The sequence below is a fragment of the Pseudonaja textilis genome, chromosome 2 (assembly GCF_049901715.1).
Source record: "Pseudonaja textilis isolate UNSWEBS1 chromosome 2, rPseTex1.2, whole genome shotgun sequence".
NCBI lineage: Eukaryota > Metazoa > Chordata > Lepidosauria > Squamata > Elapidae > Pseudonaja > Pseudonaja textilis.
The window spans coordinates 248,894,040-248,909,076 of NC_141991.1; the positions used below are offsets into that span (position 1 = coordinate 248,894,040).

General features: G+C 44.9%; 1 protein-coding gene across 1 annotated transcript in view; it reads left to right on the plus strand.

The window, feature by feature from the left end:
• EPG5 (ectopic P-granules 5 autophagy tethering factor) overlaps window positions 1-15,037 on the plus strand; it is a 103,814-nt gene that overhangs the window by 54,943 nt on the left and 33,834 nt on the right. Inside the window, exons 25-31 of the mRNA XM_087927550.1 lie at window positions 1,210-1,354; window positions 2,529-2,700; window positions 4,949-5,111; window positions 6,709-6,851; window positions 8,575-8,731; window positions 12,321-12,515; window positions 14,046-14,259. Coding sequence (XP_087783676.1) covers window positions 1,210-1,354; window positions 2,529-2,700; window positions 4,949-5,111; window positions 6,709-6,851; window positions 8,575-8,731; window positions 12,321-12,515; window positions 14,046-14,259 — 1,189 coding nt within the window. The remainder of the gene's footprint in view (window positions 1-1,209; window positions 1,355-2,528; window positions 2,701-4,948; window positions 5,112-6,708; window positions 6,852-8,574; window positions 8,732-12,320; window positions 12,516-14,045; window positions 14,260-15,037) is intronic.

Here is a 15,037-nt window from a genome sequence, read left to right on the forward strand (position 1 = left end):
CAGTCTCCTCCACAACCTCCGGAGCCACACCTCCACTCCCTTTCGGCTGTTCCTCCTTTCCCTCAGTGTCCAATTCTAACAAGGGCATGACACCTACCTTGGAATACCACACTTGGAGTACTGCATACAGTTCTGGTCACAATAATCCAAAAAAAGATGTTGAAGAAGAAGAAAGTGAACAGCCATGAAGATGGCCAGGGATCTGGTCAGCTAAATTGTATGGTGAACGGTTGAGAGAGCTAGATCACGGAGAAGTTTGTTGTGTGAAAAACAGTTATAGGTTCACTTGGTTCCGTTGTCCTGTTGTTATTTCAAAGGGGTCACTAAATGAATAGCTGTAAGTCAAGGGCTACTTGTGACAACTGCCAGCGGCTGCTCAGTTCTGATTCCCGGTGGGTTTGACACCTCCTTTTGAATTGCACAGGAGTGGGATTCCACTTGTTCAAGGGGGTCTCAAAGCTTCCATTGCAATTGGCGTCCATGCTACTTGACAGCCACCCCAACGGAGGTGGGGTTAAATTAAAGCCAGGGCTTTAATCGATCTTGCTGGCAATCAGAATGTCCAGTCCTCCTGTTGTGGTTCGCCGGCAGCGGAATCGGACAGTGGGGAAGAACGGGGATCAGTCTGGGAGTCTGGAGAGGACTCGGACGAGGGTTCTGCATCCGATGCAGAGATGGGGCCAGGACCATCTGGGAGTGGGGTGCTGCCTCTGGAGCCTCCGGAGTCTGGCAGCAGCGAGGCAGAGGATCCAAGGGAGCCGGTTCCTAGTGTGCGTCTGCGCAGAGCTGCTAGAAGGCGAGAGCAGCTGAAACAAAAGGGGCAACTCGCCAGTAAGGCTGGGAGGTGATTGCCCCTCCCGTAAGGTATAAAGGTCAGGCAAAGATGATGAAAACTTTGCAGGAAGCAAAGTCGTTCATTCAGTTCAGATTCATTCCTGAAGCTCTTTGTACTTCAGTTGGTTTTTGTTCTAGTTCATTTGACATTAAATGTTATTGGCAGCACTTCACAGGAAAGAAAGGTGGGCGATTATCTCGGGGGACTGTTTGAGATTCATTCCCAGCTGGGAATGAAAATAACTCCCAGCGTTGCAATAAAATAAGACTTGTTTTTAAAATAAGTGTGTACGTAATTACGGTCTCGGAAGCCTTGATCAGAACACCTCCTTACTGCTGTTTCTTGCTTTGTCTACCTTACCTGCTGGCTTGAAGGATCTCTGGATGGAATTTGTCAATGTTCAGCAGATTCAGTGTGAATTCCAGGAAGCCTTAGACCTCTGGTTTCAAGTCAGAGTGGGACCCCTTCCTGCCTCCAGTGCTTCGCCAATGCAGACAGACTTCACGGACCCTTTGTTAGGTATTTCATTCATTCACATATGGACTGTTTCCTAGTATGATTTGATTGCTTACTGTACCCTATGACTATCATTAAGTGCTTTACCTTATGATTCTCGATTCTTGATGAATGTCTTGTCTTTTATGTATACCGAGAGCATATGCACCAAGACAAATTCGTTGTGGCTCCAAACATGAACATGTGAACATGGTTGAATGTGGACTCAACCCTGACCTCGCTAACTTGAGAATCTCCATAGACATTCCAGATTATTGTTAGTTGCAAATTACTAAGGTGCTGGGCAGAGGTGGGTATTCAGCAGGTTCTGACTGGTTCTGGAGAACCGGTAGCAGAAATTTTGAATAGTTCAGAGAACCGGCAAATCCCACCTCTGACTGGCCCCGCCCCCATCTCTTCTCTGACTCCCATCGAGTCCCAGCTGATCGGCTGGGTCTTCTTTGGTTGCCCTGCACAGGAGAACGGAGCTGGAAAGCAGGTTAGTGGGATGGGGAGGGAATGGGGATTTTGCAGTAACCTTCCCTTGCCTTGCCCACCAAGCCACGCCCACCAAGCCACACCCACAGAATCAGTAGTAAAAATTTTGAATCCGACCACTGATGCTGGCTCATCTGAAAGACAAACCCCTGCCAAACATATATCATTTGGAAAGCAAAAATTGGTGGTGAATTCTTCATATCTCTTTCATACCCGGCAGGTAAGGAGATAATTTTTTTTTGTTAAAGTTTTTTTTATTTTATATTTACAATAAACTCACCTTTCATTTAAACAGTCTGTCGACTGGGTACATATATCTTGTGCTAACAATTATAATTAATACTTTCCTTACCAGTTATAGCAATAATCACATTTTCTTTATACGCCCTTGTCTCTTACATCTCTTATCTTTATGACAGTCTTAACTTATTCTTTATATGTTCATCCACTCAAATTTTAACTTGTTTTATTATCCAACCGTTGATAAAATAAATTCCATACCATGTCGTATTAGTTTTGTCCTTATCCTTAATTGCCCTTGTTAATCTATTCATCTCTGCGCATTCTAATATTTTTCTCAAGTCGCCTTTCCCTCTCCCGGAATTTTTTTTGGCTTTTCCAGTTCCGAGCAAATGCAATTCTGGCTGCGGTTAATACATGAATAATCAAATATGCTTTTTTCTTTTCTATAACCTTATAGCTAAGGAGAGGATCATCAGCAGCTTGAAGAAGCATGATGCCCCCCGGCCCCCGCTGTCTCTTCAGCCAATGAAAGCTCCTGTGCCTGTCATTTGTCCTGCTAGCTTGGTAAACCAACACGAAACCAAACAATTGACTTGCAGTAACCTCAGGACCTTTCAGCAGCATGCGAAGTAAGATTTTTTTCTTTCTTTTTCTCTTTCGCTGTGTTTTGTTTTCTCTCTTCTGAACTGTGTTTAGTTATGGCATAGCAATCTATCTATATATAGCAATCTATCTATCTATCTATCTATATATATATATATAAAAGAGAAAAAGCACTCATGCATCATCACAAAATCTGCAGAACCGTAAAGCCTACAAACTTGAAATTGGGCACCTATGTTCCTCTTGCCTTCTAGGTGCTCACCCAGAAAGGATTTTTCAAAATGACCGTCAGAGCCTTAATATTTTGTATATTATTATTATTATTATTATTATTATTATTATTATTATTATTATTATTATTATTATTAACACCCTCTGATGCTAAGGAGTTCTACTCCCCCTCTCCACCTGAAAAGAAATCTGTCCCAAATGCAAAACACAAGCAGAGGGGAGGAGTTTCAGTTTTAGTTTCACAGCAGCAACCCGCTTTAGTACAGAACAGTTGAGTTAAGCCACGCCCAGGCTCCTTGCTCTCTCCTTCTTGCTCATACAGCAAATACTATTTCAGTTTCCAAATAGCCCTCAACTCTCTCCCACACTGACAGGACGCTAGCCGGATGAATACCGATGGATGTTGGTAGGCAGAGGCAGAATCCCCCCCACCCCACCAATTATTTTTCCTCCCAAAAAACTAAGCCTGATGACATAGTTTCGTAGCGAAGCACGGGTATCCAGCTAGTTTTCCAATATTTAAGGGGTTGTCACAGAAGAGGAGGGTTTTTTTTTGCCAATCTCTGGTGTGGCTAGGTAGAAATAAAGACAGAGTCCCAGTATTTGCTTTGATAAGACGGGGGACCCCCTCAAACACCCTTCGCCACTCATATTTACATGTTTGCTAAATTGTTTACTTCATCACCCAGAAGATTCCTGGTCAATGGGGTAGGGGGGACTGAGCTAATTTCCCAAGTACCTGAGGGCAGGAGAAGAAGTAATGGATGGAATTAAAAAGGGATTTAACCTACAAGTAAGGAGGAATTTCCTGTCAGTGAGAATGATTAATCAGTGGAGCTGGTTTAATAGGATAACATTGTAATGCAGCTGAAAAGGGTCCTTGGAGGTTTTCTAGTCCAACCAACCCCTCCCCCACTCTACTATACAAGACAAATGGTTGTCCAATCTCTTCTTAAAAACTTCCAGTGAGGGAGCAGCCACAACTTCTCGAGGCCACTGATTAATTATTTCTTTTGCCTCCAGAGGTTATGGAAGCTCCCAACACTGGAGTTTTTAAAGAAGAGGCTGGACAGCCCACTTGTCTGGAATGGTCGAAGGGGGTTGGATAGAAGACCTCCAAGGTCCCTTCCAACTTTTACACTATTAGTGTGCGAAGTTGTCTTCACATTCTTCCTTTTGACCAGGTTTCGATAAAGTAGGACTCCGCATAGCGCTCGGGAATTCCTTCCCTTACCTCACTTCTTTAAAAAACGCTTCTTTTTTAAAAGAAGAAACATACCTTATAAAGAAACAGAAATCCATCTTTGGCAAGAATCATATTTATTAAAAAAAATAATAATGGAGGAGGCCCACTGCAATGGTTTAGTTTTAGAGCTGCCCACTAGGCCAGGCTCGGAAGATTTTTATGATTAGACAGGCCTATCATAGCAACCGTGTCACAGTGAGACGTTTTTGACGGCCTCCGTGTCACCCTAGAAAAAAGACGACAGGGCTGCTTTAATGAGAACTAGACAGCAACTGTATCCAACAGGCCTGCAACCTCTGAAGTGCCACTTTTGGATCAGACCACAAGCACAGCGCAACCTGAACGGAAACTTTCCCACAGGGTTCAAATTCCACATGAGGACAATGGTTCCAATGATTGTCCACCCCACATTTCTCAAAGGGAGACCAGAGGTGGTATTCAGGAGGTACTGACCAGTTCTGGAGAACCAGTAGTAGACATTTTGAGTAGTCCGGAGAACCGGCAAATACCACCTTTGACTGGCCCTGCCCCCATCTCTTCTCTGCCCCCTGAGTCCCAGCTGATTGGCTGGGTCTTCTTTGGTTGCCCTGTGCTGGAGAACGGAGCTGGAAAGCAGGTTAGTGGGGTGGGGAGGGAATGGGGCTTTTGCAGTAGTCTTCCCCTGCCACGCCCGTAGAACCGGTAGTAAATAATTGACCACCTACTTCAGTCTCCTTCATTTGCCTGGTCTAATATTTTCCCCGGTGTACGATGTCCTTGGCTCTCAGCTACAATGGATGGTTGTTGTTAAATTTTAGACTGGCAGCACTTCGGGAATCCCAGCAAGTGGCTTTCAGTAGCGAGATCCTGGACACTCTGCCAAAATTGTACACCAACCGAGAAGAACAGGTTACTCTTCACCTGGAATGTCGGGGTGGATCGGGTAAAAGTTGCCACGGAGCAGCTCATGTAACAATCCAGGTTAGAATGGAAGTCCCCGCCTCTTCCTCTTTGAGGAAGGAAGTTGGAATTGATTGTTCCCTAGTATGATTTGATTGCTTATTGTACCCTATGACTGTCATTAAGTGTTGTACCTTATGATTCTCGACTCCTGATGAATGTATCTTTTCTTTTATGTACACTGAGAGCATTTGCACCAAGACAAATTCCTTGTGTGCCCAATCACACTTGGCCAATAAAGAATTCATTCTATTCTTATTCTTATTCTTATTCTTATTCTTATTCTTATTCTTATTCTTATTCTTGTTCTATTCTATTCTATTCTATTCTATTCTATTCTATGCTATGCTATGCTATGCTATGCTATGCTATGCTATGCTATGCTATTGCTATTGCTATTGCTATTGCTATTGCTATTGCTATTGCTATTCCTATTCCTATTCCTATTCCTATTCCTATTCCTATTCCTATTCTATGCACACTGAGAGCATTTGCACCAAGACAAATTCCTTGTGTGTCCAATCACACTTGGCCAATAAAAAGAATTCTATTCTATTGTCTCAACTGCCGTTCCTTTATTGTCTGCCTATTCTGTAGATCACAGGGTTGGTTTTTTTTTTTGCATGGGAAGGGGGTGTGCTATAATTTCTTCAACCATTGGGTTAGAGGGCCAGTGATGGAAAGGACTCTGCTTCCTGATTTATATAGGTAGTTTTCTACTTAGGACCATCACTGAGCTTAAAATTTCTGTTGCTAAATGTTTGTTAAATGAGATTTGCCCCACTGCATTGTTAAGTGAGTCACCTGGTTGTTAAGTGAATCGGGCTTCCCCATTGACGTCAGAAGGTTGCAAAAGGGGATCGCATGTCCCTGGGACATTGCCACCGTCATAAATATGAGTCAGTTGCCAAGTCTGGATTTTGATCACACGATGATGGGGATGCTGCGAAGTCAGAACTGTGACAAACAGCCTTAAGTCACATTTTTCAGCGCCATCGTAACTTTGAATGCTCACTAAACGAACTGTTGTAAGTTGGACTCCCTGTAATTCCTCCCTTTCCCAGGGAGGTTCCGTTCTAGTTCCATTTTTGCTTCTGCGATCAGAAATGAAAGTGGTGGGGCTGCTTGTCAACTCATAAAACATTTTGTATGCATGTTTTATAGTTGTCAACAGAAAGAAAGCGGGGAGGAACTTTCATAGAGCAGGCAGCAGTGTGGAATCGAAAGTACATTCCATTCATATTTTCTTCAAAGACTGATTAGATGACTGAAGCTTCTGCTGCGCAAAAATCTAATTGGAGAGCATGATTGATGACTCTGGGCTATGGACGTGTTTTGTTGGATGATACACCCTGAGGGGTGGTGGTGGGGAAACAGGATCAAGGGTGACAGTGAATTACATATCTCAGTGTTGACTACACCCAGGCTAATGCCAGAATGTGAACTTCTAAAAAAATCCTTTTTAGTTTTGGGAGTGTGGCTCGAGGCTCATGATTTAATTGGAGTAACTGCCAGAATCCTGACACAGCTGTTGCAAATCTAACATTAATTTATTCGATTATTCTAATATTGAATTAGTTTGCTAGTTGAATGCAATAATGTATTCTCTCGATTTTAGTTTGAGGGAAAACACCAAAATGAAGCCGTCAACCAGCAATTGCACATTTTGGAGAAAGAAATGAAGCACCTGCAGGCAGAAGCTGCTCAGATGCCTCCTCTGAATGTTGTAGGAGCCGCCGTCTACGTGGAGAACTTCATAACGTGAGTTGTGTGGTTTCCTCTCCGTGGTGAAACCTTGTCTTGCCCCTGTTTCTGATTCTGAGCGATCCAAATCAGGTTCCAAAGGTGCTTTTTTTTCAAGAGGAAACTGGACTTTCTGTTTTTTTTTTTTCTGTGAAGACGTTTCACTTCTCATCCAAGAAGCTTCTTTATCGCTTGACTGGATGGTGGGCAATGGAAGGATTTGTATTCATTGTAAACAAAGCTGGTCATTTGCATTCTTTTAGAGCAGGGGTCCCCAACCACCAGGCCCTGGACCGGTACCGGTCGGTGCATCATTTTGTACTGGGCCGCAAAGAATGAAAGTAAGGCCTACTTTGCTTGGGCGCCGCCATCTTGTTTCGACGGCGCTTAAGAAAGTGCTTCCGGGTGAGCTTGTCGGTCGTCGGTTCAAAAGCAGCGTTTGGGTGCTGAAGGAATCCTCGCGCCTTAGTTTCGTCGAAGGGGGGGCGGCGGCTTTGAACGAATAGCCGTCCCAATGGCAGTGGAGTCTCGCATTACTCAGGAGGAGATTAAGAAAGAGCCTGAAAAGCCCATCAACCCTGAGAAGGTACAAAGGAGGAGTTGAAGGTGGCGGGGAGAAGCGGGGGAGGGCTGGCTGGCCGGTCGCTCGGCTCGCCTTGCCTTGGTCATGCGTGCTGATGCTGATACCGGTCCGTGGATCATTTTGTACCGGGCCACAAAGAATGAATAATCATTAAACTGGTCCCTGGTACAAAAAAGGTTGGGGACCACTGTTTTAGAGAGTTGTTGAGGCCACCTGGAGGTTAGGGTTAGGGCTAGGATCAACAGAGAGAGAGCGGGATACGACACCACCCATCTCCAGTCTACAACACAGTTCCAAGAAGTTTCCACACCATTTGCACTATTCAAGTGATGCTGAGGACATAGATAAACTTCCAAGTGGCCTCAACCACCCTCAAAAAGGATGCAAATGACCAGCTGTCTGCAAGAAGTATAAATCGTCCCATTCCCCACCATCCAGTTCCGAGCTGAAGAAACTTCTTGGATGAGAAGCGAAACATCTTCAAAGAAAAAATGAACGGTCCAGTTGCCTCTTGAAAAATCACCTTGACCTGGATGACCGAGAATCTCCATAGACCATGGAAACTAGGGTGTGCAAAAGTTCAGTCACAATTTCCTCAGAAACATCAGATATTTAGAATGGTGTCTTGTGCATCTCAAATCTAGAAGGATAACAGAGTAACGGGGTTGGAAGGGACCTTTGGAGGCCTTCTAGTCCACCCCCCTGCTCAAAGCAAGAAATCCTATACCATTCTGGACAAACGGGCTGGCTTCCATTCTTTGGCTCTCAGCCTTCCTTATGGTCCAACTTTCACAGCCATGCATCGCCACTGGGAAAGCTCGTAGTCCCGAATGAGCCCCAAATTGGCCTTTTAAATCCATCCTCAGGGGCTGCTTGTAACCACATTTTTTAAAAAACAAAAATTATTCATCCCAGGGACAGATACATATATCCATATATCCATGAGAAAGGGAAGGCTTCTCCTGCAGGATTGACACGGAAACAGACAAATTGGCCCAAAGGGGAAGGCCAGGCTATCCTTCTTGCACTAAATCTTATCCCTTGACTGCATGCTTTTATTTACGGCGCTAGTCCAAAGCCTGAATTATACATTACTGATCTCCTCCTGTCCTTTGCTTATGTGTTTTTTTAAACCACCATTTTTATCCCCGCTACCAGAGGTTTAATCAATATCTATAAGCTCCAGCCTACACCAAGGATTCAACGGATTGGCATCAGTCTCTTCTTCGCAGTAGTGGAATACGTGTGCGACGAAACTCAGCGCCACCCCCCATCGAGGCAATTCTTCACTTCCTGCATCGAGGTCCTTGGCCAAGTGAGTTGCTTGGGGGTAGGATTTGCTCACCGGTAAAGCCGAGTTATCTGTTGACGCCCATTTAGAACTCTGCAATGAATTGTTTTAACGGGCCACCGAGAGCTTGCTAAAGTGGGTGGGAAATAAGACATGGATGATACTAAATAAATAAGGTATGTGGATAATTTAGAAAGTCGCTTTATTGGTGAAATTGGAAGGAGGAAGGAAGGAAGATATGAGAGGGAGGGAAGCAGGAAAAATGGGAGGGAGGGAGGGAGGAAGGAAGGAAGGAAGGAAGGAAGGAAGGAAGGAAGGAAGGAAGGAAGGAAGGAAGATATGGGAGGGAGGGAGGGAGGAAAGAAGGGAGGGAGGAACATATGGGAGGGAGGGAGGAAGGAAGGAAGATATGGGAGGGAGGGAGGAAGAGAAGAAAGAAGGGAGGGAGGAAGATATGGGAGGGAGGGAGGAAGGAAGGAAGAAAGATATGGGAGGGAGGCAGAGAGGAAAAATGGGAGGGAGGGAGGGAGGCAGAGGAAAGAAGGAAGGAAGGAATATATGGGAGGGAGGAAGGAAGGAAGGAAGGAATATATGGGAGGGAGGGAGGCAGAGGGGAAAGAAGGAAGGAAGGAATATATGGGAGGGAGGAAGGAAGGAAAGAAGGAATATATGGGAGGGAGGAAGGAAGGAATATATGGGAGGGAGGGAGGCAGAGAGGAAAGAAGGAAGGAAGGAATATATGGGAGGGAGGGAGGAAGGAAGTAAGGAAGACATGGGGGAGGGAGGAGAAAAGGAAAGGAAGGAAGGAAGGAATAATAGCAACAGCAGTTAGAGTTATATGTTGCTCCATAGTGCTTTACAGCTCTCTCTAAGCGGTTTACTCTGCCCCCAACAATCTTGAGTCCTCATTTTACTGACCTCGGAAGGATGGAAGGCTGAGTCAACTTTGAGTCCCATCAGGATCATACTTCTGACCATGGGCGGATGGAGCCTACAATACTGCACTTTAACTACAAGTAGTCCCCGACTTACAACAGTTCATTTAGTGACCGTTAGAAGTTACAACCGCACTGAAAAAATTGACCCATGACCATTCTCCACTCTTACAACCGTTTGCAGCATCTCCATGGACACATGATCAAAATTCAGAGGCTTGGCAACTGACTAAGGTGGCAAGAATAGCCAGCACCCTAGAAGATAGGCTCAAGATCCAGATGGATCTTGACAGACTAGAACACTGGGCCGTATCTAACAAAATGAAATTCAATGTAGAGAAAAGTCAAGTCCTACATTTAGGCAAAAAAACCCCAAAAGTACACATATAGACTGGGTGAAACCAGGCTCAATAGCAGGAACTGTGAGAGGGATCTTGGAGTCTTAATGGACAACCAGCTAAATAGGAGCCAGCAGTGTGCAGCAGCAGCTAAAAAAGCGAATGCAATCCTAAATTGTATTAACAGGGATACAGTCAAGATCAATGGAAGTACTAATACCCCTCTATAAAGCCTTAGTAAGGCCACACCTAGAGTACTGCATCCAGTTTTGGTCACCACATTATAAAGATGTTGAGACTGTAGAAAAGGTACAGAGAAGAGCAACCAGGATGATGAAGGGACTGGAGGCTAAAAGATACAATGAATGGTTGAAGGAACTGGGCCTGGCTAATCTAGTGAAGAGAAGGACCAGGGGAGACAGGATAGCAGTCTTCCAATATTTGAGGGGCTGCCCCAGAGAGGAAGGGGTCAAGCTGTTTTTCAAGGCAACCCAAAGGTCAGAAGGAATAATGGATGGAAACTGAACAGGGAGAGATTTAACCTGGAAATAATTTTCTAACAGTGACAATCAACCCATGGAACAGAAGTTGCCTTTGGAAGTTGTGGGAGCTTCATCACTTGGGACCTTCAAGAAGAGATTGGACTTCCATTTGTCAGAAATGGTGTAGGGTCTCCCACTTGGGTAGGGGGTTGGACTAGATGACCTACAAGGTCCCTTCCAACTCTGACTATCTGTTTATCTGTCTGACTCATATTTACAATGGTTGCAGTGTCCTGCAGGGGTGTCCCATGATCCCTTTTATGACCTACGGGCAAGCGAAGTCTGTGGGAAGGCTGGGTTCACTTTAACAACCATGCGGCTCACTTAGCAACTGCAGTGGTTCACTTAGTGGGGGCAAGGAAGGTTGTATCAGGGAGCAAATTTCACTGAGCAACTGTCTCGCTTAGCCACAAAAAATTTGGGGTTCCACTGTGGTCATAAATGGAGTGGTGCGGGTGGCTTAGCGGTGGAGCTCTCGCCTCACAATCAGGAGGCTGTGAGTTCTGTCTTAGGCAGAGGCAGATATTTCTCTCTCTCGGCACACTGAGACGGTATCTGCCGAGAGAAGGAAAACGGGAGGGACTCCACATTGGCAACAGGAAGGGCATCCGGCCAGTAAACCCCAAACTCCATTCAGCTGCTCAGACTCCACCCTGTGAGGGATTACGGGGTCGTTAAACAACAAACATTGTAGTCATAAATTGAGGACTACCTGTACGGCCTTCAGACCCTTTACCATCCTGTGTTTGGCACACTTTTGAGGGTCTCGGCATCCTGAGGAGACCCTGCCATATGGAATGGAATGGAATGGAATGGAATAGAATAGAATAGAATAGAATAGAATAGAATAGAATAGAATAGAATAGAATAGAATTCTTTATTGGTCAGGTGCGATTGGACACACAAGGAATTTGTCTTGGTGCAGATGCTCTCATTGTACATAAAAGAAAAGATACATTTGTCAAGAGTCAAGAGTCACCAGGTACAACACTTAGTGATAGCCCTAGGGTATTTAAATGCACTTTTGGATTGCCTCGATAGTTGTGAGCTTTTCAACCCTGGGAAGGAAATAGGTCCACTCTCTTCTCCATTGGCTAGACGCAATGGTGGGATTCAGCCAGTTCGCACCACTTCAGGAGGACCAGTGGTTAACTTTCTGAGCAGTTTGGTGAACTGGTTGTTGGAAGAAATCATTAGAATTTACTGGCCAAGTGTGATTGGACACACAAGGAATTTGTCTTGGTGTAAATATTCTCAGTATACATAAAAGAAAATTCGTTACATTCGTCAAGAATTAAGAATCATAAGGTACAACACTTAATGAAAGTCATAGGATACAATCATCAATCAAATCATACTAGGAAACAGTCAATATAAATCATAAGGATACAAGCGACAAAGTTACAGTCATACAGTCACAAGTGGGAGGGGATGGGTGATAAGGAGTGACGAGAAGATTAATAGTAATAGTAGTGCAGACTGAACAGTGTTGAGGGAATTATTTGTTTAGCAGAGTGATGGCGTTTGGGAAAAACTTCCCTTGTGTCTAGTTGTTCTGGTGTGCAGTGTTCTATAGCATTGTTTTGAGGGTAGCAGTTGAAACAGTTTATATCCGGGATGTGAGGGGTGTGTAAATATTTTCACAGCCCTCTTTTTGACTCGTGCAGTATACAGGTCCTCCATGGAAGGGAGGTTGGTAGCAGTTGTTTTTTTTTCTGCCGTCCTTTTTTTCTGCAGTTGTGTGAATGAATTTTCTGCAGTTGTGTGAATGAAGCCTCGGTCTCTCGTCTCATTCCAGGTGTTCATCGCAGGGACCAAGTCTGAATGTCAGCGGGTTTTACAAACCATTCTGAAGAACCGAAGACTTTGCACGCTGCTCTCCCCTTACTTCACTCCTGTTGCCTCCCCGGAGGAATTTGTCAGCTTGTACGAGAAAGTTGTGGCTTTCCTGGGTGACGACAACAGCGATGTCATTTTCATGCTTCTGACCAAGGCAAGAGAAGGGATTGCCACGCGGCATTGATGTTTGAGCAATTGATCTGGGAGGTGCATTTTTTTTTTCCCTTCCTGAAAGCATTGCCTGGATTTTAAGGGTTTCGTGCTTCCCAGGAGGGTAATAACTAGCCTTTTCTCTCAAATGGACTCAAAGCAGTTTTGTTTTGTTTCTTATTTAAAAAAGGCAAACGGAACAGATGCAATATCTGGTTCAGAAAATCAGAACTGTCAGAAACGGATTAGAACAAAGTGTCAAGCAGAGACATTAGAAAGATAGCCTTGCACTCTGCTTCAGCTGTGGGAGCCAAATGGGGTTCAGGCAGAAGAAGTAAATCCTTCTGGGTGGAAGAGTCCACCCCAAAAAAGCACCTGCCCCAAATGTGTGGCTATCAGCTATGCCTCAAGGCCAGCCCTTCCTGGCTTTCATGGAGTGGGTTTCGTGCAGTATTTCAGCAGATATGGGCGAGCCATTGGTGCAACATTGTTAGGCTCCCCCTTGTAAATTCTGATGGCTCATCTGCATATCTGTCTGTCTGCTCACCCATCGTTCTGTCCTGTTCTAACTATCTGCCTGTCTCCGTCTATTCCTCCATCCTTCCTACATCTGTTTGGCTGTCTCTCCATCCATCCATCCTTTTACATCTCTCTCTCTCTCTCCATCCATCAACTATCTGTCTGCCTGCCTGCCTGCCTGTCTATCTGTTTACAGTATCTATCTATCTATCTATCTATCTATCTATCTATCTATCATCTATCTATCTATCCATCCATCTATCCATTTGTCTGCCATCTATCTGTCCAGTTACCACCCATCCATCCATCATTCTCTTTCTCCATCCAGTCATCTTTCTATCTTCCATCATCTGTTCATCCATCCATCTGACTCTATCATCTATCTGTCCATCTGCTATCCATCTCTGCCAGGTTTTCTCCCTTCCTTCCTTCCTTCCTTCCTTCCTTCCTTCCTTCCTTCCTTCCTTCCTTCCTCCCTCCCTCCCTCCCTCCCTCCCTCCCTCCCTCCCTCTCTTTCTTTCTTTCTTTCTTTCTTTCTTTCTTTCTTTCTTTCTTTCTTTCTTTCTTTCTTTCTTTCTTTCTTTCTTTCTTTCTTTCTTTCTTTCTTTCTTTCTCTGTTTGATTAGACACATAGAAATGAAATGCAAAACCCTAAAATAAGATTAGTACAGTTTAGAAAGCAACTACCCATGCCTGCAGGCCAGTGGGAGGGGGAACCAGGAAAAATACATCTCCTTTTTCAAATTCACTGCACCTCTTAGCCTCCCCCTCCCCCCACCTCTTCACTTGCTAACAGTGTTCAGTATTCAGCAAAAGGGTGACTGGTTGGTTCCTCATAAAATGTGTGGGAAATTATCTTGACCATAATTACTTCCATTGACCCAAAGTGGAACATTTCTAACTTGCTCTCTTTCTTTCGGAATTAATCAGCCTCACTACTCTCTCTCTCTCCACCCCTCCCATTTCTCTCTGTTCATGCCCCAACCTCAACCCCCACACCCCTTAAAAAACACAGTTTGACCTCCCGGAATGGTTGCAGAGTTCAAAACCCGCCCTGTCGGAGCGTGGCCAGCTCTTGGAGTCCATCCACGTGGGTCTCAAGACTTGTGGCTTTGAGCCTGAGAAGGACATCTTAATGCCTTTTTCCATCTTCTGCAAACACGGGGTTTGCCTTCTCCAGTACCAGTTTCCTGACCACTACAGTAGTTTTTTGAGGCTCCTTCTTCAAAGTAAGCACCACCTCAACTTTTAGGGCTAGTTTTCAGCAAGTAAGAAGGCAAAAAGAGTCTTGATAGTGGATTTCTCTAGTGTGTCTCGACCTGGACAACTTTAAGGAGTTGAAGTGCACATATGGCTGGCTAGAGAATTCTGGGAATTGAAGTCCACGCATGGCTGGCTGGGGAATTCTGGGAATTGAAGTCCATGCATGACTGGCTAGAGAATTCTGGGAATTGAAGTACACACACGGCTGACTAGGGAATTCTGGGAGTTGAAATCCACGCATGGCTGGCTGTGGAATTCTGGGAATTGAAGTCCACGCATGACTGGCTAGAGAATTCTGGGAATTGAAGTACACACACGGCTGACTAGGGAATTCTGGGAGTTGAAATCCACGCATGGCTGACTAGGGAATTCGGGGAATTGAAGTCCACACATGGCTGACTAGGGAATTCGGGGAATTGAAGTCCACACATGGCTGACTAGGGAATTCTGGGAATTGAAGTCCACGCATGACTGGCTAGAGAATTCTGGGAATTGAAGTACACACACGGCTGACTAGGGAATTCTGGGAGTTGAAATCCACGCATGGCTGACTAGGGAATTCGGGAATTGAAGTCCACACATGGCTGACTAGGGAATTCGGGAATTGAAGTCCACACATGGCTGACTAGGGAATTCTGGGAATTGAAGTCCACGCATGGCTGGTTGGGAATTCTGGGAATTGAAGTCCACGCATGGCTGGTTGGGGAATTCTGGGAATTGAAATCCACACATGGCTGACTAGGA